At 41.0% G+C, this 25,948-nt stretch overlaps 1 protein-coding gene across 1 annotated transcript in view; it reads right to left on the bottom strand.

Moving 5' to 3' along the window:
• Window positions 1-25,796, bottom strand: part of spata20 (spermatogenesis associated 20) — a 62,855-nt gene extending 37,059 nt beyond the window's left edge. The window contains exons 1-13 of the mRNA XM_008306273.1: window positions 25,600-25,796; window positions 24,394-24,522; window positions 23,770-23,834; window positions 23,375-23,529; window positions 23,130-23,273; window positions 22,672-22,873; window positions 22,414-22,544; window positions 20,865-20,969; window positions 20,128-20,202; window positions 16,386-16,598; window positions 15,900-16,092; window positions 13,740-13,908; window positions 4,485-4,693 (exon numbers count right to left, since the gene is read on the bottom strand). Of these exons, the coding sequence (XP_008304495.1) occupies window positions 4,485-4,693; window positions 13,740-13,908; window positions 15,900-16,092; window positions 16,386-16,598; window positions 20,128-20,202; window positions 20,865-20,969; window positions 22,414-22,544; window positions 22,672-22,873; window positions 23,130-23,273; window positions 23,375-23,529; window positions 23,770-23,834; window positions 24,394-24,522; window positions 25,600-25,796 (1,987 nt within the window). The remainder of the gene's footprint in view (window positions 1-4,484; window positions 4,694-13,739; window positions 13,909-15,899; window positions 16,093-16,385; window positions 16,599-20,127; window positions 20,203-20,864; window positions 20,970-22,413; window positions 22,545-22,671; window positions 22,874-23,129; window positions 23,274-23,374; window positions 23,530-23,769; window positions 23,835-24,393; window positions 24,523-25,599) is intronic.
• Between the last annotated feature and the right edge of the window lie 152 nt (window positions 25,797-25,948).

The following is a 25,948-nucleotide window of genomic DNA, read 5'->3' as shown; positions in this document are numbered from 1 at the left end:
CAACACTTTCCTGTGACTGCAGCAACCTGCTAGTGCTTCTCTCACAGAATCATGTAATATGTAACTTTAAAACAAATAAAACTAAATAAAACAGTGTTTCTATTACCAAGTTTGTTCAGTGGTAGTCAAGCTTGGTCAACCCATTCTTTACATTATGGTCTGGCTGCACCATGACTATCATTCTGCTGTAAGAGGTAAAAACACACTCTGGCTTGTGAGTATTTCTTTAAACCAATTACACTCATCGCTACGAGCGGGGTTAAGTAATGGATGTGACTTCAATGTTCCCTTAAAATAGCGACAGGTGGATGTTTTGGTGAAAGATTAGCATGCAGGGAGATGAGGGCTGTGATAAAAATGGATAATCCACTGGAGAGAAAGAAAAAAAAATGAGCAGGGCTGTCTTAGTGCATGATCCAAATCCTTGGCAAATCTAAAATTTGCCAAGGATTACCAAACTAACATTTTCATGTTAGTTTGGTAGTGTGGAGGTTTTTGTTTTCCATAGCTTACAGTAACATACTGATAGCAGAATGGAAGGACAAAGCCACCTGAAAATGAGCAGCCAATGGGAGACTCATACATGCAGCCGACAACCAGAGAGTCAGACTAGTTCATTAAGAACCCTGTCTGAAATATTCCACTTAGTGCACATCCTCATCAGTAACTGAATGAATTGTTTTTTTGTTATGTAATGTCAGCTTCAAACACATCTTGTATTGATCTGGCTCTGGTGCCAGTCTGCAGCTCTGCCAGCAGCTCTGCGAGACTGTACTTAGGCACAGCTGTGCACTGAGCTAAACACTAAAACCAGCATGCCAACAGGCTGTTATTTAACAGGTAATATTCACCAGGTTCACCATCTCTGTAGAGCACACTGGCACGCTCACGTTTGCTAATTAGCAATAAACACGAGGCACAATTAAGGCTGGTGGGAATGTATGTAGTTATGTTGTTATTTGTTCATTAAACAGAGGGTACGGAAAATTAAAATTCTGACGATGGCAATGGGTAAACTGTTATTTTCATGAAGGGTCTGTGAATATCTGTACTAAATTCATGGGAACAGCTTCAGAGACCTTTCACAATATATCAGATTCAATATAAATCTAGCAGCAGAGTTAAAGGAAAAGACAAGGGATGAAAATCAGTCCATGGAACAATGCTTCGAATATGGCTTAAACTTTGTAAATGTGCAACAATCCAATATTCTTGCTATAACTAACTAAGTAAATAACTTCTTCAACTAACAATTTGGTAAAGAATAGTCCAAAAGCATCTCCAAAACTGAAAGACACAAGTCATAGCTTGAAAAAAAACTCCATGCCATTTTGCAAGAAACTTTTCAGGCACAATATCAAAAAGCGATTATTACACAAAGTTCGAAGAATTTTGTTTTTAAATGTCACACTGTCATATCTGCAAGATTAAACTTTTAAAAGTTATTACATTCCGTGCCAATGTGTACCTTACACCTGAGCTGAAAGTGAAAGGTACGAGAGCAGCGAAGTGGCAAAATGTAATTAATATAAACAAATTCTAGACAAAGCTAAGGTGTAAGCGAGCTACAATGAAGCAGAGGCGCAAAGTGGATTTCGGATTCCCACTGTGCATTGTGGTGCTGTTTCAATCTGTCAGAAGCAGACGAACTGAGAGAAAGAGTGGAGACGTATTTGACAGGTCTGGTGATTAAAGCAGCCGAAAAATCAGTGCATCGGTCCTCCGTGTCCTTTCATGGCGGAGGGGTTCAGCTTAAATGGGTGAGGAGGACTGCACACTGCTGAAAGTAAATAGTAGAGGTCAATATTCCTCTGCCCCCCTCTTCTATCATCTACCCATTCATCTATCTATCTATCCATCCATCTATCCTTGCCTCTGTCCTCTCTTATGGTTTAAGGTGCCGATGGAATGGAACTGGCAGCGATATTAGAGCAGAGGCTTCCATGTTGTGAGCTCCGAGCCAATCGATAAGGTGAAGGATACAGGCAGGGGAGAAAATGACGGATGATGGATGAATGGATGAATGAATGAATGATTGCTTTGATCCATTAACACTTCTTTTGTTCAAACAAATTGAAGCAATCCATTCATGCCTCCTCGGTTTCGTCTGTGTCCCCGTGGTCACATTGTGTCGCTGTGTTGACAGCAGCAGCGGTGTTTGCAGGCCTCAGATCCTCTATTTATTCACCTCTCTGAGATATCAATCCTTCAATGGGTCTCAGCTACAGAGGGATGCTGTGCTAGCACTATTAATCCTTCACCTGTCCATCAATCTCTCGCCGTATCTCTAAAGCCACGAGCACTGAAGCCTACAGCAGTACTGTCAGTCCATTATTTATTTTCTACAACTGAATCCAAATCCCAGAATTATAACACATAGGTCATGAGCTGAGAATCATGAATAACATGGACAATGAAGGTCTGCCAGTTGGCCAGGAGACCACTCTGGTCCAGACTAAAATGTGGCAACAGTTATTAAATGCGATATTCAATTACTTTAGTGATTACGTAGCGTTTCCTGTTTAGATGAATTAAGAGTAAATTTTGCAGAGATATTCTGGGTGCTCAGAGGACCAATGCTAAAGACTTTTCTTCCCACGAGCATGATGTTAACATTTATTGTTGTGAGGATCGCTGAACTGATTTTTCATCCTGTACCACTGTCAGCTAATCACAAATATGTGCAATAATGTATGTTTGAACGTAGTCAATATTCTACCTGCTAAACATCAACATATGAGCATTGTCACGGTGAGTATGTTCGTACGATGTTAACATTTGACTTAAAGCACTGCAGGATCTAACTTAAACTTTACAGAGCAGCTACCATGACCACACATATCAGCCACAGCATGAAAACCCCTGGGAACTGAAATGAAGGGTCAAGGGACTGGATAAATAAGGCAACAAGTGCAGCAAGTTGTTGAAGTTGACATTTAAGAGCAGGAAAAATGGGCAGCTTAACGATTTGAGCGACTCTGATGAAGACCAAACAGTGATGGCCATATGACTGTCAGTACAGCTCCGAAAGAGTAGGTCTTGTTGGGTGTTCCTGGTATACAGTGGTCTGCACCAACCAAACTGTGGTCAACAGGACCTGCTGCTAACATCTTGGTGCCTGAAACCAGAGGACTCCTTCAGAGTTCTGTGGACTTCAGGCCTTAGAGGTCACAGATGGCAACACATGGCTTCATCATTAGATCGTTAGGTGTGATTCAATCATCTGTAACTGGCTGGCCCTCAAAAAAGTTAATTAAAACCTTAATAAACACTAATAACCCTACTTATTGTGCGAGGGTTTATCAGACATATTGTCTGTAAACCTAAAGGTCAGCTGTGTTGGTACAAGCGAGTAAAAACATACTTGCTGTCACATACAAGGTCAACTTCCAATACGTAGGTAATTCATTCCATAAGAACAGAGGTAGGGTTGTCTTAAAGTCTATACTGGTCAGTGGTGGGCCGTCAGGCTAGCAAGGCCTTCTCTGCTGACTTAAACTCTATCAGACTCACTGACTTACGTTGTAATAGTTTCCCATTTATCTTTTTACATTGTTCCCAGTAGTCTACTCTCTTCATTTCATAGTGTCTGTGGGCTGTGGTGCTTCCAGCAGTGTTTAGATTAGAGCTTTTATCTGACGCTTTTTATCAATCACGTCAGCCATCATGTGTTGCCAGGGTCAAAGTAATCTACCGTGAGGCCTTCAGAATCAAAAGTGCAAACGCCTGTAGCTCAATGAAACACAATGAATGGCAATGAAACTGTTGCTTTAACCAATCAGATTTGGAGTGGGGGGTCCCAGGGCCAGCTAGCTAGCCTACGATAACATCAGTATTTTCACGTCCTCTGACTGGATGGTTAGAGAGATTAACCAAAGCTTGTAGTTCCTATCTGTAGCAACCTGCACAAGCTAAAACTTTATTGTAAAAGTATAAAAAGCTGTTTTGTTTTAAGTTAATCGCGCGGACATTCTCAGTCCTAAAACGAATTTAAACTTTTACCAGAAGTACCACTGGACAGACCCGACTTTCAGCATTAGCCTCCATGGCGACAGAAAAATATTGATTGTTGCCTGCACAACAGAGTGATTGAAGTGATTGAACTCTTTTGATAAGAAAGGAGGATGTTTTTGTCATTCTGTTGGGTTAATATTGATGCTTCTGTTAGATGTCACACATACAGCAGAGTTGTGGCTGCAGCAAAAAGACATTTGTTTTAATTAGGTTTCTTGCTTTAGTATTGACATTAATTCTCACTACATGAGATACCTGTCTGCAATGCAACGTCCCGTTATATTACCTTTCTGCATAATATTAATGGTTTCTTTAGCCATGGCGTCATAATGATGGTATTAACAGGTGGTTTGATTCAGGTAGGACACCACAGGTGTAAAATGCACAGCCCGCCACTGATACTGATGGTCTGTGATCACTAGTCAGACTGTCTACAGGTCCACCGATCTATATAAGTATCCATCCCTCACCCTCTTTCAGTTGCAGCAGTACAGTGCTGTCGCTGGGGTCACTGCAGAAGTAGCCTGCTCCCTGATCGTCCCACAGCAACACGTCCTGCCTGAGCTGCAGCTCCTCGGCCCACTGCAGCCACTCCGTCTGCAGCGTGGCCTCGTACAGGTCCAGCAGGCCACAGATGATGAAGGCATAGTCGTCCAGGAAGCCAGAGATGGGAGAGGATCTGGAGAGGGAGAAAGAAAATGAAAATCAGAGAAGACGAGCGGGAATGAGGACGTTTTTCATTAAGAATTTATTGACAGATCAATGTGAGAGGCACTGAGATGGGTTACCACTGGTGAACTAGTTCAGCTTCTTGTTTTTTTTCCTCCTTCATGTTTTATACAGAAAGTGCTTGTTTATCATGCCTGAAGAAGATCAAGCCATGTTTTCTGTCAAGACAGTATAGAAATCCAGAAGAACTGACTTTAAAGATAGACTGTAACGAGCCTGAGGGAATTTTGTGGGACAGTGCAGAGCTACATTATAATACGCACAGCGGCATAGAGTATAATCTCTCCCTAAAGCATTTTTCTCGATGCGAAATTATTCATCTGCCTTCTCTGCAGTAAAGGCAAAGGCACTCGTATACGCACATATAACTGTGTACACACGTTCTCTGGAGTTTCAAATGGAGCAGAACAACAATCAAATCTGATTATAATTGGACCATGCTAGAATGTTTTTCTTTTTCTCCCATCATCTTCACTAACTTCCACACTCTTCCATGTTTTTTTCTTCTCCTTACTATATTTAACTTTGAAATCCTATCCACACCTGGAGGTTTATGTCTATACCAATCTGTCTCAATTTCACAACCCGTTGCCATTGATGTTTAATGTGATGTATTGTTTAAGACGTGCCCTTCCCAGTGTCGGGATTGAGTCATCAAACTCTGTCCTTAACTCCAAATCAGTTTCTAAATTCTACCGCTGGTCCACCCCATGCTGCTTCCCCCTCTTCAATTCTCACAATGCACCCCATCTGAGTGAGTGTAAGGGGACGAACGGGTGACAGGAGGCCAGATAGCGCTCCGTCATGAGAGGATGATGGCTGGTGGTCAAGAGGCTGGAAACAGGAGGAGGCTTTGGAGGATGTGAAGTGCCTGACTTTGAGAGGTCATGCAGAGGTGAGGAGTCATATCTCAGTTTATCTTCTCCAGACAGACAGACAGCAGTTGACTCATGAGTCAAGCCAAAAGGAGACAGAAAGCACGCTAGTGCTGGACAAAACAGGTTCAGTTTACTGTAAATCCAAAGGGGAAGAATATATTTGCAATCTAGCTGATGGGAAATACCAAGGAAGCAAAGATTTAGAAAAAAGAATAAACATCTACAGGTGTGTTTATCCTCCCTGTAACAGAAACAAAACTGTAGCACTGATAGAAATTAATGCTCAACGTTTGTTGCTGGTTCTGAATAGTTATGGCAAAGTAATTTAAAAACAGTAGTGGATGGTGTGGTAGTTAGGTAACTTTAGCTAAAGGTTTACAGCTGTGGTTAAATGTTGTTCGTGTTCATGCTACATGGCCACTATATGTTTAGTTTCATGTTTATGTCGTGTGATTGTGTATTTATTTTATTTTCTCTGTATTTTCAGTTTTACAAGACGTTCGGAAGCTACAAAAGAACAGTAAATGCCGAGGAAAGCAAGCCTTGTGTGTTTATTGAATATAGCTCGAACATGTTAACTGGCTGTCTGGCAGTGCAAAAAAGAAAGAAAGAAAAAAAAGCTAACATCTGTTTTAACCCTACCAGTCGGTTATCAGGTTTGGAGTAATAACTGTTTCAGGACACCAACATTTGTGAACATGCAAATTTGCACAAAACACAGACTAAAGTTGAGGCTGAAGAGAATGTTATTAGTTCTGAAGGTACCAAAGTACTGCTGCTAAATTATGCTGCTGGGTGTAAAGTAAGGGGATCACTAACCTCAGTGATAAATCAGAAGAACAACTTTAGGGAAGCAGTGGCTGAACCAAAGAGGCAAAATGAAGTGTCTTTGCCAAACGAAGCAGTGAGTTCATCTACACTCCTACAGAATTAAAACATGCTGCTTGAAATTGCGTCTTATCAAGTATAAATTTCACCTTCAGGATGTTTGTCCTTGTAAGTATGAGAGTATGGCTTCTTCTTTACCACTTTCACGTATGCCAACCCATATCGGGTTCATTACTGCCTGTTTATTGGTCAGAGGGGAAAAAACAAAAAACACCAACTGGTAAGAAACAAAGTTGTGTTTTTTTTGGTGGCCATATGGTGCAAAAATGAGCCCATTCAAAACACACATGAGCATACAATGAGAAGCCTAGGTGAGATTTATACAATTACAAATGCATTCAAACTATTTTTGACATTAATATACATGAAAACTAGTTGAATGTTTACCTCTGATAAAGTCGCTTTTATACGGTTTGCAAATGGATAAAATGGATAAGGTTGTCCCAAACCTGCTTTGGATAGCAGCAAAGTTTCTGTTCAATATACACTGAGACAATTCACTCTAACCATCACAAAATCTGTGTGCGCTCTGCAGGGATTTAGAGCTTTTTTTTATTTTAAATTAGTAAAACTTATTAAACTCAGTTGGTCTTCCAAAACAAATCTGTCCATTTATAATCAGGCTGCCTCTTTCCCCACATCAAGACAGTCCCAAGCAGGAGCTTCCCAAACTTATATATATATATATTTTATAAAAGAATACCCTCTCCAGTCACACTGCAGCATGTCATCTGGCTGAGGTGACTCCAGCCGCGGGGATGACAGCCTGAGACAAGACCTCAAGAGGACCTCAATGACACAAAAACACAAAAATGTAAAAGGCTTTCAGAAGTACTCAGCAGCCTTTTCATTCACACCTTCAGCAGCGCGTGTTAAATGAGTCATTTCCCTGAGAGCAAAGATAAAACACCTTGTCAGCTTTGTCAGTTTACCGTATCATAGCACTAGGAGACGGGTTTAGAATAATAGCTTCATAATGGTTCCCTGATACACTGCTACTTTACTTCCCACCGAATAAACGTCAGAGGTAGAAACCTCTTGGGGCGATCTGGGTCACATAAACATATTGAGTCCCATCGTTTTTACAACAGCGCTGACCTTTATGTTAGTGACTATTTTAATACGCTTGCTCGTGCTTCGGAATGTACGGTTTAAGCAATGTGCTGTGAATTACAAATGAAATAACGTATGATGTCACGTAGAAAAGCAGGAAACGTCCATATTTTTCTCCTAATTACTCCTTGTGCACTGGCCCCTGTGGTGACACCGCATGTTTTAGCTTTTGCTTGCACTGAACATTATTTTTCAGTCCATTTACTCCATCCCTTTAAAGACGGCACGATGCACTCCAAAGGCACTGTTATGACTGACTTATTATGGTGTGTAAAGCTCTAAGTGTAGGGTAGGAAGGTGAAACAACAGAGTAACATTATGATTAGAGTTGGGTGTCATTAGTATTTTCACAATAGAAGTTTTAACCAGGTTATCGATTCTGGTTCTTCATGGTTCTTAAGTGGCTGGTGGTTAGAGCAACAGAAAATTTTGATTTCATATTGATGCATGAGTAATAACATGTTATAATGAACTGTATTATTGTATAACAGTCACAAGAGAGTGAATTCTTCACAGCAGTCTTGCAGTGCTCACCATGAATAAATGCTAGTAGTGAAAAAACAAAGCCAGACCAAATATATATCATTTTATATCATAACGCCGCTGGTTTCGTTTCTAGTTTACACTTTTATGCTTACTTCAATATAACAGAGTCCACTTTCGTCTTTGCAAAGCGCTTTGTAGCGGCATTTGCCAAATGAAAATCGTTATTACGAGATAATCGCACAGTCTGTTTTGTTCACCTGTTAAAGCAACTCAGCAACAGCTGATTAAGTGAGACAAACTCATGAATAATTATGGCAAATGCATCAAGAGACGGGAAGACATGCAGGCATTTAGATCGCATGACTAATCACTTAGCGGTACATGTAAACTAGGCATGTGCTTATTAGGTAGGTTGAGTGAAATTTGTTTAGGAGCCAATAAGCAGAATCAAAGTTAAAATTTCTTACTGTTTCCTTTGGAATCTGAATTTTGGACCTGGCTCTGAGTTGGAACTAGTTCCCAATGTCCAACCTCACTTATGAAACTATTGGAATGCAGCTTCGACTCAGGGTCACAGATCAGGTTTGCTTACTGTTGGGTAGTTAATATTATACATGATAATTGTGCTTGTGCTGTTGTGTGTGTGTAGCCAAAGTCAGATGTATCTTGTTCCGTTGTTGTCCAAAAACTACTAAAGGGAGCTACACTGAATGACATGTTCCTTAATTATCATGAGCATGGGCACTGCAATTTATTCTGATCCAGTCCAACATGATTTTGTGTACCAACTGTTTTAATTCATGGCTAAAAAGAGTGGACAGCAGATGCACTATTACACTTCACATTTGCCAAAAAAAAAAAACGTTGGGCCTGCTGATTTAAAAAATTATAGTCTTTTTAAAACTTGAACTACTATTTGTGAGCTGATTTACATATTTCAAAAAAAACAAGGAAGTTTTGGGCTGAGAGCCACAGGGATGATAGGGACGGTGAATATTAATGAAAGATCAACAAGAAGATTAGACCAAAGCATACTGTAGCCCAGGCTCGACAACTGTACTTTAGAATAATAATCATCCCCTAAAACAATTCATTAAAAAGGTAAACCAAATCCTTAAAACAATGAATCTTGTTTTGAAATAAACAAATCTTTAGTAGAGTTACATGTATTAAATACAGTTAAAATGTGATTTAAAAGTAACAATTGGAGTGAATGACATTGAATTTAGTCATATAAATACATATATTTAAAACGCAGAAGCTATTTCGATAAAGAAAAGAAAGAAACCTTGTGTGTCTTAGTGTGAAGGGTTAGATTCGATGATCCCCAATCGGCAAACTCCATGAGCCTCAGGTGATCAACCCCTTACTTCCTTTTCCTGTAATTCCTTCCTGATTACGAAAAAGCTGGGATGGCTGTCTCGTGTTCATCTTGATGCACTATGAAATTAATTTGTCATCATTTGCTGGTGCAGTGTGAGCGGCCAGATGACTGCCGCTGGTCGAACCAGATGTAACACTACAAAACCGAGCCAGTCATACATTAACTCAGTGGTCAGGTTTTTTTATTACCCCCTTTCTGTTGGTGAAACTGTCAAGGAGGATCTCTGTGAAGATTCTCAGACATCCAGGTTATGGTTAATCTCGTAGTTTAGCCATTAACACTTGTCTCCTAAAGAATACAAGCATCTGGAACTTCCAACTAGTCAGTCAGAACTGATGAAGCCTCTTGGATGAGAGGTGAAACGTTTTCAAGAAACAAAGCAAGTCCAGTGGCTACGATTAATCTACAATAATATCAACGAGGATTGAAGTCACATCCCACCGGAACTGGAGCACTTCCTGCTGAGCTCAAGTGAGGTTTCCACGATTCAGAGATTCCCAGTGTGAACTGGGTGATCAGCCAGACTGAACCACTGGTAACGGAAGTGTTCAGGTTTCCCCGATCCTTCCCCCTCACAGACTGTGTGGTAGGACTAAATGAACACTGGTGCACTGGCACTGATCAATAGAAGGGCCCCAACCAGATAAAGACTAACTTGGGAACATTTTTTTCTGCCGGCTTTATTATTTTAACTTTTCATTCATTGCTCAGCAGACTGGGGTGTTCAAAATGTTACTCAAGTGGCCAATCAAACAAGCTATTGTTGTCTGTGTCATTATTGATCTTCAAATATACTGGCTCTTAACAACTTGTTGTCTTCTGATACTGGTTCAATAGCTGTTATAGATCAACACTCACCTGTACTCTGTCATTACACTGTAATAAGGCTGACAATACTGTATGGGTTTGCATTACTTTTTGTGTAAAACGGTTTACACTGACTTAGCCCCTTAATTGCACTTAATGGAATCTTGAAGTTACATTAAACAATAATTTCAAAAAATGAACTGAATAACTACTGAAGAGAACAGTGTGTTTCCAATTTTGTGACAACAGTTTAGGGAAGGCCTTCTGCAGAAACAAGAACTCATTTAGCCATAATCTCTGCTAAATAGTGTGCAAAACAGGCTGCATATGACCCAACATGTTGACAAGCCAAGTAACAATGAGTCAACATCACCACTGACCCACTAGGGATACGGCTCAGGCACTCCACTCAGGCTTCCCTCTGTTCCCTGAGGACGCCAGTAAAACTCTCAATCACGCAGTGTCGGGAAAGGGCCACAGAAAATCTATGGCATCAGCTCCTCAGCAACTTCCACAGCCTATTAACCCAGTTAGTTTCAGCACCTACCATTCCTCCTGGTAAATTAGCCCACAGCTCATATGTGCCAGGCATGACAGAGTGATTTACCCATGTATTGAAATGAAACCAGGCTTGAGCAAAGGGCCTTGGTAAGCATTCTCGATGCTGACACCATCCTGAATTGGACAATTATGGATGAGACAAAGGCTGTGAAACAAGGCCAAGAGCGTTTAGGCACAAGTGTGTGTCGGTTCATGCATGTGTGTGAAACTGTGTGCCTTTCATCATGCGTGTTTTGGGACTCCTGGCACATTTTTCTGCTGATTCTGTGGCATTTCACACTCACTCATTGACAGTAAGTAGGGCACAGGGCTAGCCAACAGAACGAGGACGCCTGGACCGGTGGTGGAGAATCAACAAGAGACTATTTGTGTTTGTGTGTATTCCCCGATGCTTCCAAAACAGACTCAGTCTAATCTACCTGAATGAATGATGACATTTTCCTGCACTTGCATGATCTGGACAGTTTTTTTTTGGTTTTTGGAGTAACCTTACTACTTACGCAGGAGCAAATAAAAAGGTATCTCAACCCTTCCAAATTACTGGTTTTCAGCATTCTAAATACCAGTAACAAGTTTTCAATCCATTACACATCCATTAAACATTGACGGTGCGGGTGCAAAAAGTGAACTCTTAGATTTAATAACTGGTGGAGCCTCTTTTGAAAGCAATAACCTCAAAAAAGTGTTTCCAGTTGCTGTGAATCAGAGCTGCAAAACATTCAGGAGGAATTCTAAACCATTTATACTTAGAGAACTGCTTCAGCTCAGACACATTCTGAGAATGTGTAACGTGAATGACTCCCTTAAGGTAATTCCAAACCTACAATAACCCAAAACTATTTGGTCTAAACTCTGACTGGGCATCTCCAAAGGGTGCATTTCCTTTGTTTAAAGCCATTTATTTATATGACGCCTTGATACGAGCTGTCCGGACCCAGAAGTAGTAAAGCAGCCCCGAGTTATGCTGCTGTCACTACAGTACTTCACCTTTAGGATGATGTTTTACGACTTGGCATGCGGTGCCCTTTTTAAGATATACATAGCACTTCATGTTTTGCTCAGACAAGTCAAGCTGAGTTTCATCAGTCCACAAAACATTTTCCCAGTGGTGTTGTGGGGTATCAAGGTGCTCTTTGACCAACTTAAATCGTGCAGTGATGTTGAGGTGCAGTGGGGTTCTTATTTTTTCCTCATTCACCGAGTTGAAATCATGGTTGCAATGCATTGAGAGGACTCCAGGTTTGCAAACTCCTGAACCCAGGTGGCTTTTTAAAATTAACTTAAGCTCACTTATTTTTTGCAGCCTACACTGGGAATGTTTGAATGATGCACTGAATATATTTTTCAGAAAAAACAATGATCTGTGTGATAGCATCTAAAATATAATATATATTATTCTAACTTAGATAAAGTGGGGCCATATTTAAAGGCACATTTATACAAAAATGTAGATAATTCTAAAAGGTTCAATTAGTATTGTTGTTGTACGCCACAGAGATGAGAAACTGTGTTTATTTTTGGGGGGCTAAGGAGTTAAAGATATTCCATTCAGGATCAGTACTCAGGATTCTGGATAGTTTGGTTCAGATAAAACATAAGCTAAAACTGGGATAATAAGCCTATATGATCTTCCACAGCAGAAAAACATGTTTATTGTCGAACATGTGGACCGAGCACAGAGAAACATACACAAGCATATTCTTCCACTGCAGACACTCCCATCCCACTACACTGCCAATCTCCGTCCAGGAATAAAACTCTTCAACATCATAAGTCATTCAACAGGCGTCTATAATCCACTTAAAACATGGGCAATCTTGTTTCAATGTTAGAGGTTTGAAGACAAATCTAATTACTGACCTGCTGCATGTAAATGCAGCTTTACCGTAACCTGGTTACTGCTGTACATGTGAGCATGTTCTCTGACTTCTGTCTGTAACCTAATTTATCCAGATATCCTGGTTTCCTGTTTGTATATAAACAGCCATCCTAGCACAGTACAACTGCCTTTTGTTCCCATAGTCTGCTACAAATCCACCACATCATTTCTGTGAACAAGACAAAACAAAGAAACAAATCCTTGTCAGGCATCATTAAAAAGAAGGCACAAGACTGAGCTGTTTTAGCTTAAAGGCAAGTTAAGCATAACATGGTGGCCATAATGCTAATTCTGATTATGGTGCTGGATGGAGATTGTTAAAGGAAACCTGCCGAGTTTCTGACCACTAGTGGTACAAAGACACAATGTTCTGATGAGCAGGCATCTGCTTTGTTTGTTTGCCTCTATGAGTTTCACACAGTGTTGATGGATTGGTGGCAATGATGCATCAGAGACTGTAGCAATGTGCAAGAAAAACAGTTGACTTCAAGTCAGAAAATATTAATGCAAACGATGCAAATTTAAAATTTAGAAAAGAAAAAAAAAATCACCTCTGCAGTTTTATGGTGTTTTATGAGGTAACATGTGGATTCAACAATGGTTTCTGGTGAGAAACACTGAACATAAACAAGGTATCAGTGGGAATTCTGGACTTAAGATACTTAAGATGATTACCACTTTATTAGTCTGACTCAGGCTACTGAAGCCTCCTAAAAATCCAATTTAAAGTTAGGAAAACCTCCTTAGACATTATTTATTTAGAGTTTAACTCGAAAACTCGGCTAATCTACTTCATCAGGACTGTGTGGGTGCAGTTTGATCAAATTGGACAAACAGTAGTCTGGGAATAAAAGCAATCAACCCAACCAACTGCTATCGCATTCTTATTGTGCTCCTGATTGGTGAATTATAATATGAAACAGAATGTTTTTAGAAATTGCCTGCTTCAAACCACTCAGAGGAACGCTGCCATATTTGATCAAAACTCTCTCTCTCTTACATTTGTTGCACCTCCATCTGGTCTCCACGGTAACAAGATCGGAGGATGGTCTGCCGCTCAGCGTCCCACATGTGCTCCCTGAGGAAGTCGCCTGCCTGCACCGCTCTCTCCAGTAAGGCCTTGTCCCCCAGCACGGCTCCAACCCGAGCGTAGGCCGACAGCATCAAGCCTGACAAAGAGGAAGCAGTAGTGATGACACAGGTGGTGGCTCGATATAATATATTACACATAATATAGCTAATCTTGAAACTTTGTGTTCTTTCTCTCCAATGTGTATCCACACCACAGTCCCAGATTAGTTATTATTCCCACACTTTGAAGTTTCCCTTTTCTCTTCCAATTCCTTCTCTCCACCCTCTCTACATCCATCCGTTCCTCCCTCTATCCCCTCCACTCCTCTTTCATGTAGTGTATCAAAGCCTAGTGAGAGCACAGCCCGGTCTTCAAAGTGTTGCAGCGGAGGACAGGTGATTAATGGAGAGGTTTCTTCATTAGAGAGCAGAAAGAGAGTCTTGCGTCTAATTGGAAAGTTCTCGGGATCGCACAGCCTCATTACCTCACTAACACACTCTGTCGTGAGACGTTCGCGCTGGGAGCCGAGTTTGTGCGTGCACGTATGTGTTTATGCACGTGTGCGCTCTCGTAATTAATCACATCTGAGACAATGTGCTGGACAAACAGTGTTAAGGAGTGTCCAAATTGGCATCATACTAATTCAGAATGACAACAAGTGACTACAATACTCTACACACATTGTGATTCTCTCCTGTAGACAATAAATACGTGCAATACTAATGATAATAATAGAGAAAAAAAGCACCTGACATCCATCAGTTTGCTATTAATCAACTGATATAATGTGGTTGGCTTGCTTTGAAGGCATAGAGGCAAAGCTGGATAATCAGCAGCAGGCAGCTACGAAGGCAACTGAACCAGAATGGAACAAAACATGTTACAATTTTGGGAGGTTTATTACACGTTCAGTGACACATTCAGGTCAAAAACTTCTCTCTTTGGAGTATAGAGCATTTTCATACTTGTTGAAAAAGTTTGAAGTAAATAACTCAGTCAAATGTATTTTAATTATGTTTATGGCTTCCTTCCAATGTTCAGACACGGAAAATATTTAGAGACGAAAAATACACATAACAGCAATGTCCAAACTTTCCTTCTCCACTTCAACTGAGCAGAATTGTGATTCAGTTATGACACAATTAGGACAAAATTAGACGTACTACGCATCTTGGAAGTGTCACTCATGTTGTAAACAAATCGCAGCACGCTGGATGGAAAACAGCGGCCACCAACATCCTAAAAACCCTCTCGACCGTTTTTAGGCTATTGTTCTGACTGGTGCGTTTTATGCTGTCATCCTCGCTACGGCTGTCAATGTTGTAATGTGTGGGGTTAGTTCGGGGTGCACATTTGAAAGTAGTAATTTATCAACATCTTTCAGGATGTTGTCGTAGTTATGTTTATGCATAAACTTAAGAAAATTCTGTGTTTTAATTTCAGAAACCAAACATTACTTTGTATCTGTGCAGCAAATAACAGCTGGAATCATATTAATGTCACTTTCCCCCCAGAATAAATAAGCTGAATATCATTTGGTGACTCTAATGGAAGCTCTACAGCTGTCAGTGAAGATTATCAAGCTAGTCTTATAGAGAAACAGGATGCAGAGGGTTGAGGGTTCAGCCTTTGGCCTTGACGTACAGGTTTTGTATCAAAGCAGTCATATGCACGACCAACCACGTGATCACGAGTTTAACTAAATCTGTTGGGAGAAATGCATTTCAGATCATTAATTAATATGACTCTGCCTCCCTTAAATACACATATGATTGTATGATCTTGTACCCAGACTGCACCTCGTGATAATTAAGCAGTACTATTAGTTAAACAACGGCAGTGTATAGATTTGTTTTCTCAATTGGATGTGAATGACAGCTGCTGACTGATGATGATGCTGACTTTTGAATGTTATTGCCCTGCTTTACATCAAAGTTAAAAAGTTAAAAGTTTAAAAAAAAAACATCTTCCTGTCCTGGCAACTGCAGGAACCCATCTTGTTAGGACACACAAACCTGGGGATATTTGAATGGTAGGAGATGAAAGAGTCGCAAAGCTTCAGTGTAAACTTCTAAGTCTAAACTTTACCATTCCAGGAGGCCAGCATCTTGGTGTCCAGATGTGGGCGTGGCCGGCTCTTCCTCACTTCTGCCATTCTGGCTCTGGCGGAGGCCAGGAGCTCATTGACTTTCTCGACACTGATGCCAAAGTGAGCAGCTGTTAACTCGACTGAATAACGCACGATCAGCACATTCTGGCCCTGCAGCTCCCCGTGGGGGTCCTGGCAACACACAGTACAGAGAATAAGAGGGTGTTCACAGAAACTGACCCACACAGACTGCAACAGATGCAATGTTAATGCCTTAATAGAAAGCCTTTAACACAATAAAGGCCTGTCTGAATGAAATATAACAAGTATTTACCATTTAGCACGTTCATTCATGTTTTATTAATACGTTTTATTCATGTGACATTTTAATTAATCTGTCACGAGTCTTACTTTCATTTAAAACTATAATCAAAGCGAGAGTTACTCAAGCTACATGTGGCATAATACACAATAAAAAAAATTACCTGTTCTGGAGTAACATTGCCTTGCTCCTTAACCCCATAATGGTGCATAAAGATGTCTGCCTGCGTGGCAGCTCCAGTGGCGCCTTCCACCACATCTGGCAAGAGCTCCCGAACTTCTGAGGCCGTCCACACACAGAAAGCCCCCTCTCGCTTCTCTGCTCCCCCTGATGCTGGGACAGAGTCTGCATCCTCTGCGCTGTAGAAGCCGCCAGACTGTTTCAATGGAAATGGTAGGGGTGGAAAAGAGAGAGAGAGCGTTCTGTTTAATGTCAAGATGATCAGAGATAAAACACAGTATCATTAAGAGGTGTGTGCAGAATGCACATCAGCCTTTAGTGACATTACACAGTCTGTGCACATATGATGATAAGCACCTTTCTGAAAAGCTGTAAACGTTTGGAAAAGATATATACAGCAGGAAAGGTCAAGTTCACTTTTTACAAGTCAAGCTTTAATCTTCAACTAATCTTGATTAAATGCTGTAAAGACTTGTAGCGGTACACTTGGCTAGTCGGAAAACAGGGTGCCTTGCTATTTTTGTTATTCCTGAAAAAAAGACTGGAACATGTTAGCTTCCTTTATTTATTGGCTAATAATTGCCTACATGTCTCGAAAGTATAATATACACAATGACTGTAGGATCATTTTAACCCCACTGATATAAGTTCATCAAAACATTTTTAAAAATCACCAAAATTCAAAACTGTTGCAGGACAATGACGTCCTAATTCTTCACTACTGATCAAACAGCTCACAGGAAACAGGTAACGGGACACTCCAACAATTTAGTCTTTTCCATAAAGCAGTATTTCTCCAAAGTTGGGGAAGTTTCCAGGACAGTTTAAATAAAGTCGATGCAGCAAAGGCCAAATTATTCCAACTTGTAGTTCACAGATGAGCCAATCTCTAAAATCCTGCATTTCCGATAACGTAACTCAACTTTATCTTTTATTTGAGCCTACATGACTGATGAACGCCTAAGGCCGGGCTCACACTACAAGAGCTTACAAATCCCAACAGATTTGGAAATCGGGTTGCATCACATCGCATATGAGAAGAGACTTCACAGACATTGTTCTCTCTCTTCTTGCGACACGCACACACTACAAGAATTGAAAATAATGGTGCATCACACACTAAAGGCTGTTAAGAAGATTATCAGGCCAGAGGGAGTAATCAGGAAACAGTGTGCCACCTCATGTGGCCTCATGGGATGTAAACAAAATGGAGACTGTGGGGCAACAACTTGCTGTAACATTAATAATACTTCAGCAATAATACTTGCAGTGAAAACAACAAGCCTGGATGAGAAAATGGCTGGGAAGATGTGGTCAACACATGTTGTCTTTCCTTAAACTGAGATTTTCACTGTCAGTTTTAAGATATGAAGCTAACATTAGCCTAAATGACTACAGGACTAAAGGACTTTTCAGAGTGATTTTTGGTCACACACTCGTCTGCATTGCATGTGCTGCAGTAACAGAGTGCAGACTAGAGGCTTCTCTGTGCACAGTCATCTAGTTAGCGTCTACTGTGGCCTGTATGTGAGCCATTTAGGGAGCACTGGTGAATACTAGTGTTGATTGATAAGCAGATATTATGCTCACATTTTGGGTACAATTTATCTATATATTGCTCCTGGGAGAATTCAGAAGAAAAAGAACCTTATTTTAAGTCTCATTTTGCACATTATCAGGAATGTTGTGTAGGAAGAAGTGCTCCATTTATTCAAATGTAAATGCGAAATAAAAATAATGATCAATGCTGAGCAAAATAATCTGAAATAGCTTCTTTGGCCATAATCGTGCAGTCCTCTATGCTTTACAATGCATGATGTCTGTTACAATATGAAGGGCACAGTGAATTGAATGATTAACTCGTGATGTATACCTTGTTACATGCTAAGTGTCAACGAATGTGATTTGGGATGACGAGTTAGCCCCACCCATCATAAAAAAAAACACATTTGACCGTGAAATCATCATCATCACCATCATCATCATCATCACCAGTGCTCAACGCGAGCATGGCAGTCCACATAAGTTTTGTTGAGGCATCTACCCAGGAAGCTGTCCCAGTTTGAGGGCCTCAGCAGCTATTCATCTGGCTTGTCTCTCTTCCTCAGCCTTCCTCCTGTTTCTTTGAAAGGACCTCACACCATCACAAACCATTCTCCTCCATACTAGTCTGTCTAACGGGGCTGTAGCCCAGGTACCAATCTCGCAGTCTTTGAAGGTCCTTTTGTGGGCATCCTTAAATCTCTCCCTAGGAGCATCAACGCCTCTGGTTCCTGAGGACAGCTGGCTAAAGAGAAGCTGTTTAGGTAGACAAAGTAACTAATCATGTGCCCTTCTGATCGTAGTCTGTTTCGATGTAACGTAGCTCCGATGCTTGTCACAGAGCACCGGTCAACAACCTCAGCATTGGTAACACGATCAAACCATTTTATATTCAAGATTGTCCGTAGATATCGTTGATGAAACTTCTCTTGACCATGAAATAACAGTATGATCATAGGAGGTGTGTGTAAAAATGTGAAAACTACAGAAGGTGGCTGAGGTCTGCAGCAATTTGTTAATTTAACTCTTATCCTCCTCATCCTGAATTAATAATGTGGCTAGGGGAGATGTTTGTGGAGTCCTCTGCCGTTCATTAGTTCCATACAGCTCTGTGTTGGATTGCGAGATTCGCTGAGCCATGCTTTCTTTTAAACAATCTAGTCATCACATTGAATGGTTTTGCTTTTGATCCTTCTAGTAACTGCACCATAGCCACATGTTCTGTTGTGGATGGTCATATAGCAGAAGATAAAGATGCTTTAACTGTCTTTCTCTGTGATGTTAAAGTCTGCACAGTCAAGCTGAAATAACCCCGATGATAACATCTGGCTTATCTGTTCAGACTTTACAAAGTTTTCTTCAGAACCCGAAAATACATTAGAATTTGTAGAGGATGAGTAGTAGTGACAAGTCAGCTGAATTTTGAATGACAAAAGTGATTGCATTTATGTAAGCCCAGAAAGAGAGAGAGAGCGCCAACATAACTGTCTTTTCAAGTATTTATATGACAAATGTGACAATAATCAATTAATTAACACCTCTCAAGTCATCAGTTGTAACAGTGTCATGTAAGCGCTCTCTTAGGACTTGTTCACAGCAGAACAGCCTTTTTACAGTTGAGAGCTCGGGGAGTGTACCTCGCCAAGCGATGATCCCACCCATTGTATCACAAAAAAAAAGCACTGAGTCTGTAGAAAATTACTATTGCTGCGTTAATTCATTAGCCTGTAATTACGTAATAAATCTTAGAGAATATAATGATTAGAGCGAGTGCGGTTTTAATTGTGTGCCCCATTCGCTGCTGTCTCCTCATTAATCAAAAGGAAAAAAAGGCTTGACCCATAGAGGGGAGCAGGAGTTTAAGAGGCTATTTGTCAGCGGGGTCCCACCCCTTGCCCTCGAGGATGTATGAACACTGCATGCACACAAGTGCACGCTTACCATTTCCCAGTGGGATGTATGTTTGCACTTTATCAGCAGCAGAAACAGATTTTGTGACAACAGCCCACAGTGTGTTGCTCTAAGCCTTATCCTCACTTCCATTCTGTATCTTCGTAAACTCCTTGCTTTAGGTTATTTCCATTGCTTAGGTGAACCTAGTGGTAACACATGGTCCTGTTAAGACTCCTACATGCACAATTAGGCACACAGAAATACCATTAACAAGGCTGGAGATGATTCACCTTGTCACTCAGGTCTCTGGAGACGTAGAGCAGTATGTCCTTAGCCACATCTGCAAAAACCTGCTCACCTGATACCTGGAATACAGACAACACACATCCTTAAGAGTCATGATTTAACCTTAACATAACCTTATAGATAACATCATGTGATTTATATGCAGGATACTTCCTGCAGCATCCGATGAGAATGCTGTAGTACCCTCTACATCTTCATGAAACATGGGCATGCATGTGTGTCTGTATTTGAGTTCGCCTGCATGTTCGTGTCCTAATTAGGTTTTTGTTTTGCAATCTCTCTCCATATTAAAAAAAAACAGAGAGAGGAAAAAGCCAGCTCAGCATGCACTCATGAGAAAACTAAAAACTATGGCATTCAGATTCCAATGGGTTTTTTTTGTTGTTTTTTTTTGCTGCATGTAAATTCAACGCTGCCCAGTGCATTGGGAAGAGAATAAAACAGTTTGAGGAAAGAAAAACAAACCGTGCAAACTACCCCATCCTAATGTGTGTGAAATAGCACTTTAATTGTCACTGGGAGTGTTTGTATTCAGTCTAAAACAAAACAAATGTTTGCCAAGTCTCATGCTGAAGATTTATGGTTGGCTGAGTAATATGGCGATAAATTATGTAGATGAGAGAGAAACAGAAAGATGGAGGCTAATTACCTTGTCAGATACACAACGAGGAACACACACACACACACAACAGGCCACAATCACAGAGACAATCGCACACACCTGGGAAGCTGTTATGTAGGCTACGGCCAGCTGAGCCTGGTCGTACAGCATCTTTTCAAAGTGAGGAACATGCCAGGAGGAATCTGTCGAGTAACGATGAAAACCCTGAGAAAGACAATAAAAGGGATACTGTATGAACTGCCTGGTACTGATGATCAGTTAAAGTCATCTACATTCCAACTGCCAAAGCCCCATTGCTCTGGCAACACGTGCTTATCATGTCATGCAGCTTAAGCACATCTGACCTGAACTGCAAGAACAGAACACAAAACGTAACAACGTTCATACAGAAAGGCATTTAAATGTGTTAACTGTAAACAAACTATGGCTGCAAATAACTATTATTTTCATTGTCACTTCATCTTAAGATGATTGTCTTTATTGACTGCATAATGATTTAGTCAACAAAGCGCCAAAACACTGAAAATTGCCCAAGAGGCATTAGGAGATAATAGTGTCTCCAAATTGCTAGTTTTATCTGACCGACAGTCGACAACTTCAAAAGTGTTAGTTAAGTAAGACATATGATGAGCTTCCCTAAAATTGGAAAAGTTGGAGTTTTGAATGTTGGGCTTTCATAAATAAAAAGATGCTAGAAATGAGTATCAAGAATGCTGTGACCAAAGGATTTTACTTTTGTCTTTAGTTTTCAATTAGACCAACTAATAGCTGCAGGTCACTTTAGAGCATTTACAAACTATGCACCGTTGAATGTTCTGACAACTGTCGCTGGATTGTTGTTGTTTTTTTTACTTAAAAAATGACCAGTTTGGTTTGCAGAGTGAATCGTTTTGCATCAATCACCTAATCGCTGTCTATGCTCTCTTGTAGATCTGACCTGGGGTTGTGTTTGAAGACATAATTTTATTGTTTCTTTTTGAAATTTTAGCACAGGCTGTATGTAAAAGATGGACGTAGCCTCTGGGTACGAAAAGTGAAGTCAAAGCAGAAGCAACTAAAACCTGCCTTCTTCCTAATGACCAGAAGGAGGCGACTCTTCTGGTTCTGAAAAGAAGTCTGATTGTAAAGAGGTCTAATGGAAAATGACCCTTCACATTTGTTAACGTGATAAAATTGTTCCTAATGAGGTTATGGTGTTATGATTGCTAGTTTCAAGTCTCCTTCAATACAGCATGAGCATTATAAATTATGGTCCCGCTGTCAGTAAAATAGACAATAAAGCAGGACATGTTTAAAGGCAGGGCTACCTTGTGGTTGCAACCGTATCACCCTGCATAGTGTCCTTGAGTTCTCACTCAGATCCACTCTTTGCTCGTTATGTCCAGTTTTCAAGGACTAAGATAGTGACGGCTGAATTCCAGACTTAAGGCCTCTAAACAGTAGTCAACAAGTGACACTGGGTGACGTCAAGGTCGTCCATCTTTTACATACAGTCTATAGTTTTCTCACTTTATGTTCAATCTGCTGTTAACCTCCTGCTTTTATTTCACATTTGCTCGGTTTTTCCAGCTGTAAAGTCAAGCCTCGTTAAAATTCTGCGAGTAATATTTTATCAACATTTGTAAACATTCCCACCCCTCGTATGAACCTGTGCCACGTGGTCGTGGATGCCTCCCAGTGCCATCATACGGAGTGTGTGCAAGGCCATCTGGAGAGCTTCAACCCCTTCTGAGGTGGAGCGATTCACCGACCAATAAGACATGAGGAACATCAGATTCACTACAGAGGGAAAGCAAGAGAGAAAGAAAGAGAGCAATGAAGAGAAAGTGTGTCGGATGAAAAGTATGTAAATGGTCCATTAACACTGAAATCCACTGAGATGACCACTCCTGGCTCCAGTGCCTACCTGGTGTAGGGAACTTTGGAGCATCTCTAAAGCCTCCGTACTCCTCCTCATAAGAATTGGCCAACTGCTGGAAGCAGCGATTAGCGACATCTGGGGCCAGTGGAGGACTTTCTCCTGGGTTTGCAGTAATGGCTGTGCCTTTCTTCAGGGCTTCAAGGATCCTGTCCCCACTGGACTCCAAAGTAGTGCGATTATTCTGCCACTGAGTCACATAAGTCACACTTGTCGGTATTTATACACATCCATGCTACAGAGACGGCACACAAGAGTTAATATATACAAAACTGAAATCCTGAGAAGTCTGAAAGTCATATAAGTCAACAAGAAAGTGCAGAATTTTTTTTAGCATTGTACACATGCATGCCTTTAAGGATTTTCTTTATTCCTAGAGTATCCTAATATTAACTAATTATTTAAAGAGACTGAACACTTAAGGAGTTTTAGCAAAGTGTTACTACCTGTTCCATGATTCTGGTGAGAACAGTCTTGAACCCAGGTCTTCTTCCATGGTCTCTTGGAGGGAAGTAGGTGCCCCCGACGAAAGGTCGAAGGTCAGGAGTCAACCAGACGCTCATGGGCCAACCTCCACCACCGCTTGTTGCCTGGAGACAGCAGCAACCAAAAGTCAAAAAAATGCATTAACAGAGAAAATATCAGAGGCTTGTGAGTGAAAACCTGCATATAAGCATCCATTTATACACACCTGTACGAAGGTCATGTAGACCTTGTCCACATCAGGTCTTTCTTCTCTGTCTAGTTTGATGCATACAAAGTTCTCACTGAGGATTTGACCAATTTCTTCGTCTTCGAAGGACTCCCGTTCCATAACGTGGCACCAGTGGCATGTCGAATAACCCACTGACAGTCAAGGCGAGACAGATAATTACAGAAAACGAATGCTTCACTTCTGTTACAAGCCGAGCTATAAGCAAGTCCGTAAAAAAGCATGTGACAAGTGAGTGTTTCTGCCTTATGTTATATACTGTCATGTCATAGGAAATGACTTGGTGGGATTTCTCACATTAAACATCCTAGAGTTCAGAGTGAAATGGTCCCAAAATTAAATGCTTGTTAACATTTGGATTATTGGCTTCTAACCTGATAAAAAGATGGGTTTGTCTTCAGTCTTTGCCTTGTCAAAAGCATCTTGTCCCCATGGATACCTGAAAAAACACAACATGAGGCTATGTGACATCAGCTTTAAAGTGCAAACTGGTGAAAATTAAAGGAAAAACATTTTGCAGCCATAGTTTGGGTCCACTTGTCCCAATAGAGGGAGGAGTCACTCCAAATCAGTAAAAGAGTTGTTCTGAATGACAACCTTTATGCTGTGATGAAACATTTCTGTCCTGATGGAGGTGAACTCTTTGAGGATGACGACTCGTGTAGTCACAGGACAGGAGGGGTTATTGAATGGGTTGATGAACATTAACTGAATCACATGCTATGGCCTTAACATTCACCTAACCTCAACTCAATTAAACATCTAAGGGAGATTTTGGACCAACATGTTGGACAGCGCTCTACACCACCAACATCAAAACACCAAATGAGGGACCATCCTCTGGGATAACGGTGTTCCATCACTGCAAAGTGAATTGTAGAATCAATGCTGCTCCGGCTGCACGTGGCAGACTAACACTGTACTATAACACTTAACATTATTTTTTTCCTTTTGTCACCCATCTGTAAGCAGCAAGTAGCAGTTTAAAAGGCACTCACCAGTCAACAGGGTTGTGTGCATGTTGCAGCAGGTAGGGCGACCGCTCCTTGGCTAACCTGTTGGTGTGTTTGTGAGGAGTGGACGATGGCCCTTCGCCTCCTGATGCCATGCTCATGAAGACGGATGGACTGCATACACAGCAGAACACAGTCACAGAGTTAGTCGGTTTGTTGGTACAAATGCAAACCTAACTTGTGAGCCTTCAACTGGTCCAAATGTTGCTGGGTTGTTTGTTTTTTATTTCATCATCTAAAGTCTTTAATAAATGGACTGCCTTGACTGAAAAAGACAAATAACCATGGTGCTCCTGTGTTATCCCTTTCTATCAATAATCATGGCTAATTAGGGAATATGATATCTAATATGAAAACAGTACTTAGCTGTGGTTACACACGCCTGCTGTTGTTACTGCATGGTATATTAACAGCACGTATTGCAAAATAGATGTGATGTTAACGAGTAACCCTAATGGTTAACTTTCTTGGTTGCAACACATTACTGGATGCCTGCAAATAAAACGGCATGTGTTCACGCTGTCAGCTTACTGACTCTGTAGTCGCTTGTTCAGCAGCTTCGTATTACAGCTGCAGTAGCTGTCAAGCACTGTGACTGTTAGCTAACTGCCTGTCATGTCGAAACGCCTTCCAATAGTACCTACTTTACTGTGACTTTGTTTACAAGCAAAGATTCATGCCTGGGAAATAATCACTGAACAGTTTCCGAAACACGAGGCATTCTCTTTCAATTCGGCTGAAACGGCTTTGATATATAAGTTACACATGTATTCATTATCGACAAGGACAATGCTAAAGTTTACTGTTAGCAGAGAGCGGTAACGCAGTTATCAGTGAAACCAGTCCTAAATAGTGGAAGTGAGCGTTTCTTGGTAGCTTGGGCAGTTATACCGAATTGAAATACATAACATGTCAGTCTTGTTTAAATACTTGTACTCGATGTGGCATCTCTTGTCGCAGTGGTTAACGTTAGAGACTTTAAAAATGTATGGTTTTGTATTGGACTCTGGAACACCTGGTTCAAAAGCACGCTCATATTGTTCACTGCTATCACGCGGCGAGCAACACGGCACATATCAAATTAAACCTTCTGTGAATTTCGCTTGTAAGTCAGGTTTGCTTGCTGTAACGTGTCAAAGTAGCGTTAACACACAGCTAGCTGTAGCTAACTATTAGCCGCGGTGGCTTTACCTGAGACAGCAGGCCGGCCTGGGATGGAGGAGCGAGGACCTGTCGCTGGGTGGGTGGGGAATGTGTCTCAAACACCTAATGTTGCCCTCAGAGCTCTGCTGTGGACTGCTCGCTCCCAGGAAAGCTGCAGTCAAAAGGCGTGCAGGCTCCGCGCAGCTATTTCTGGACGTCGACCGACGCCATGCCAGTCTTAACATCCTAATCCAGTGATTGAGTTACTTTAGCAAGCTAACGTTAGCTACTTTGTTGGCACAGAAACTTTCAGGCGAACACGTTTTTGTAATACCGCCTATGGACACACGGTGGCGCGCTAACAGGACAGGAGCTCACCTACACAGGTGGGTTCCTT

The sequence above is a fragment of the Stegastes partitus genome, unplaced genomic scaffold (genome assembly GCF_000690725.1).
Source record: "Stegastes partitus isolate 25-593 unplaced genomic scaffold, Stegastes_partitus-1.0.2 Scaffold3638, whole genome shotgun sequence".
In the NCBI taxonomy this organism is placed as follows: domain Eukaryota; kingdom Metazoa; phylum Chordata; class Actinopteri; family Pomacentridae; genus Stegastes; species Stegastes partitus.
Note: the sequence above shows the minus strand (reverse complement) of the source record. Positions and strands in the feature narration are given on the sequence as shown.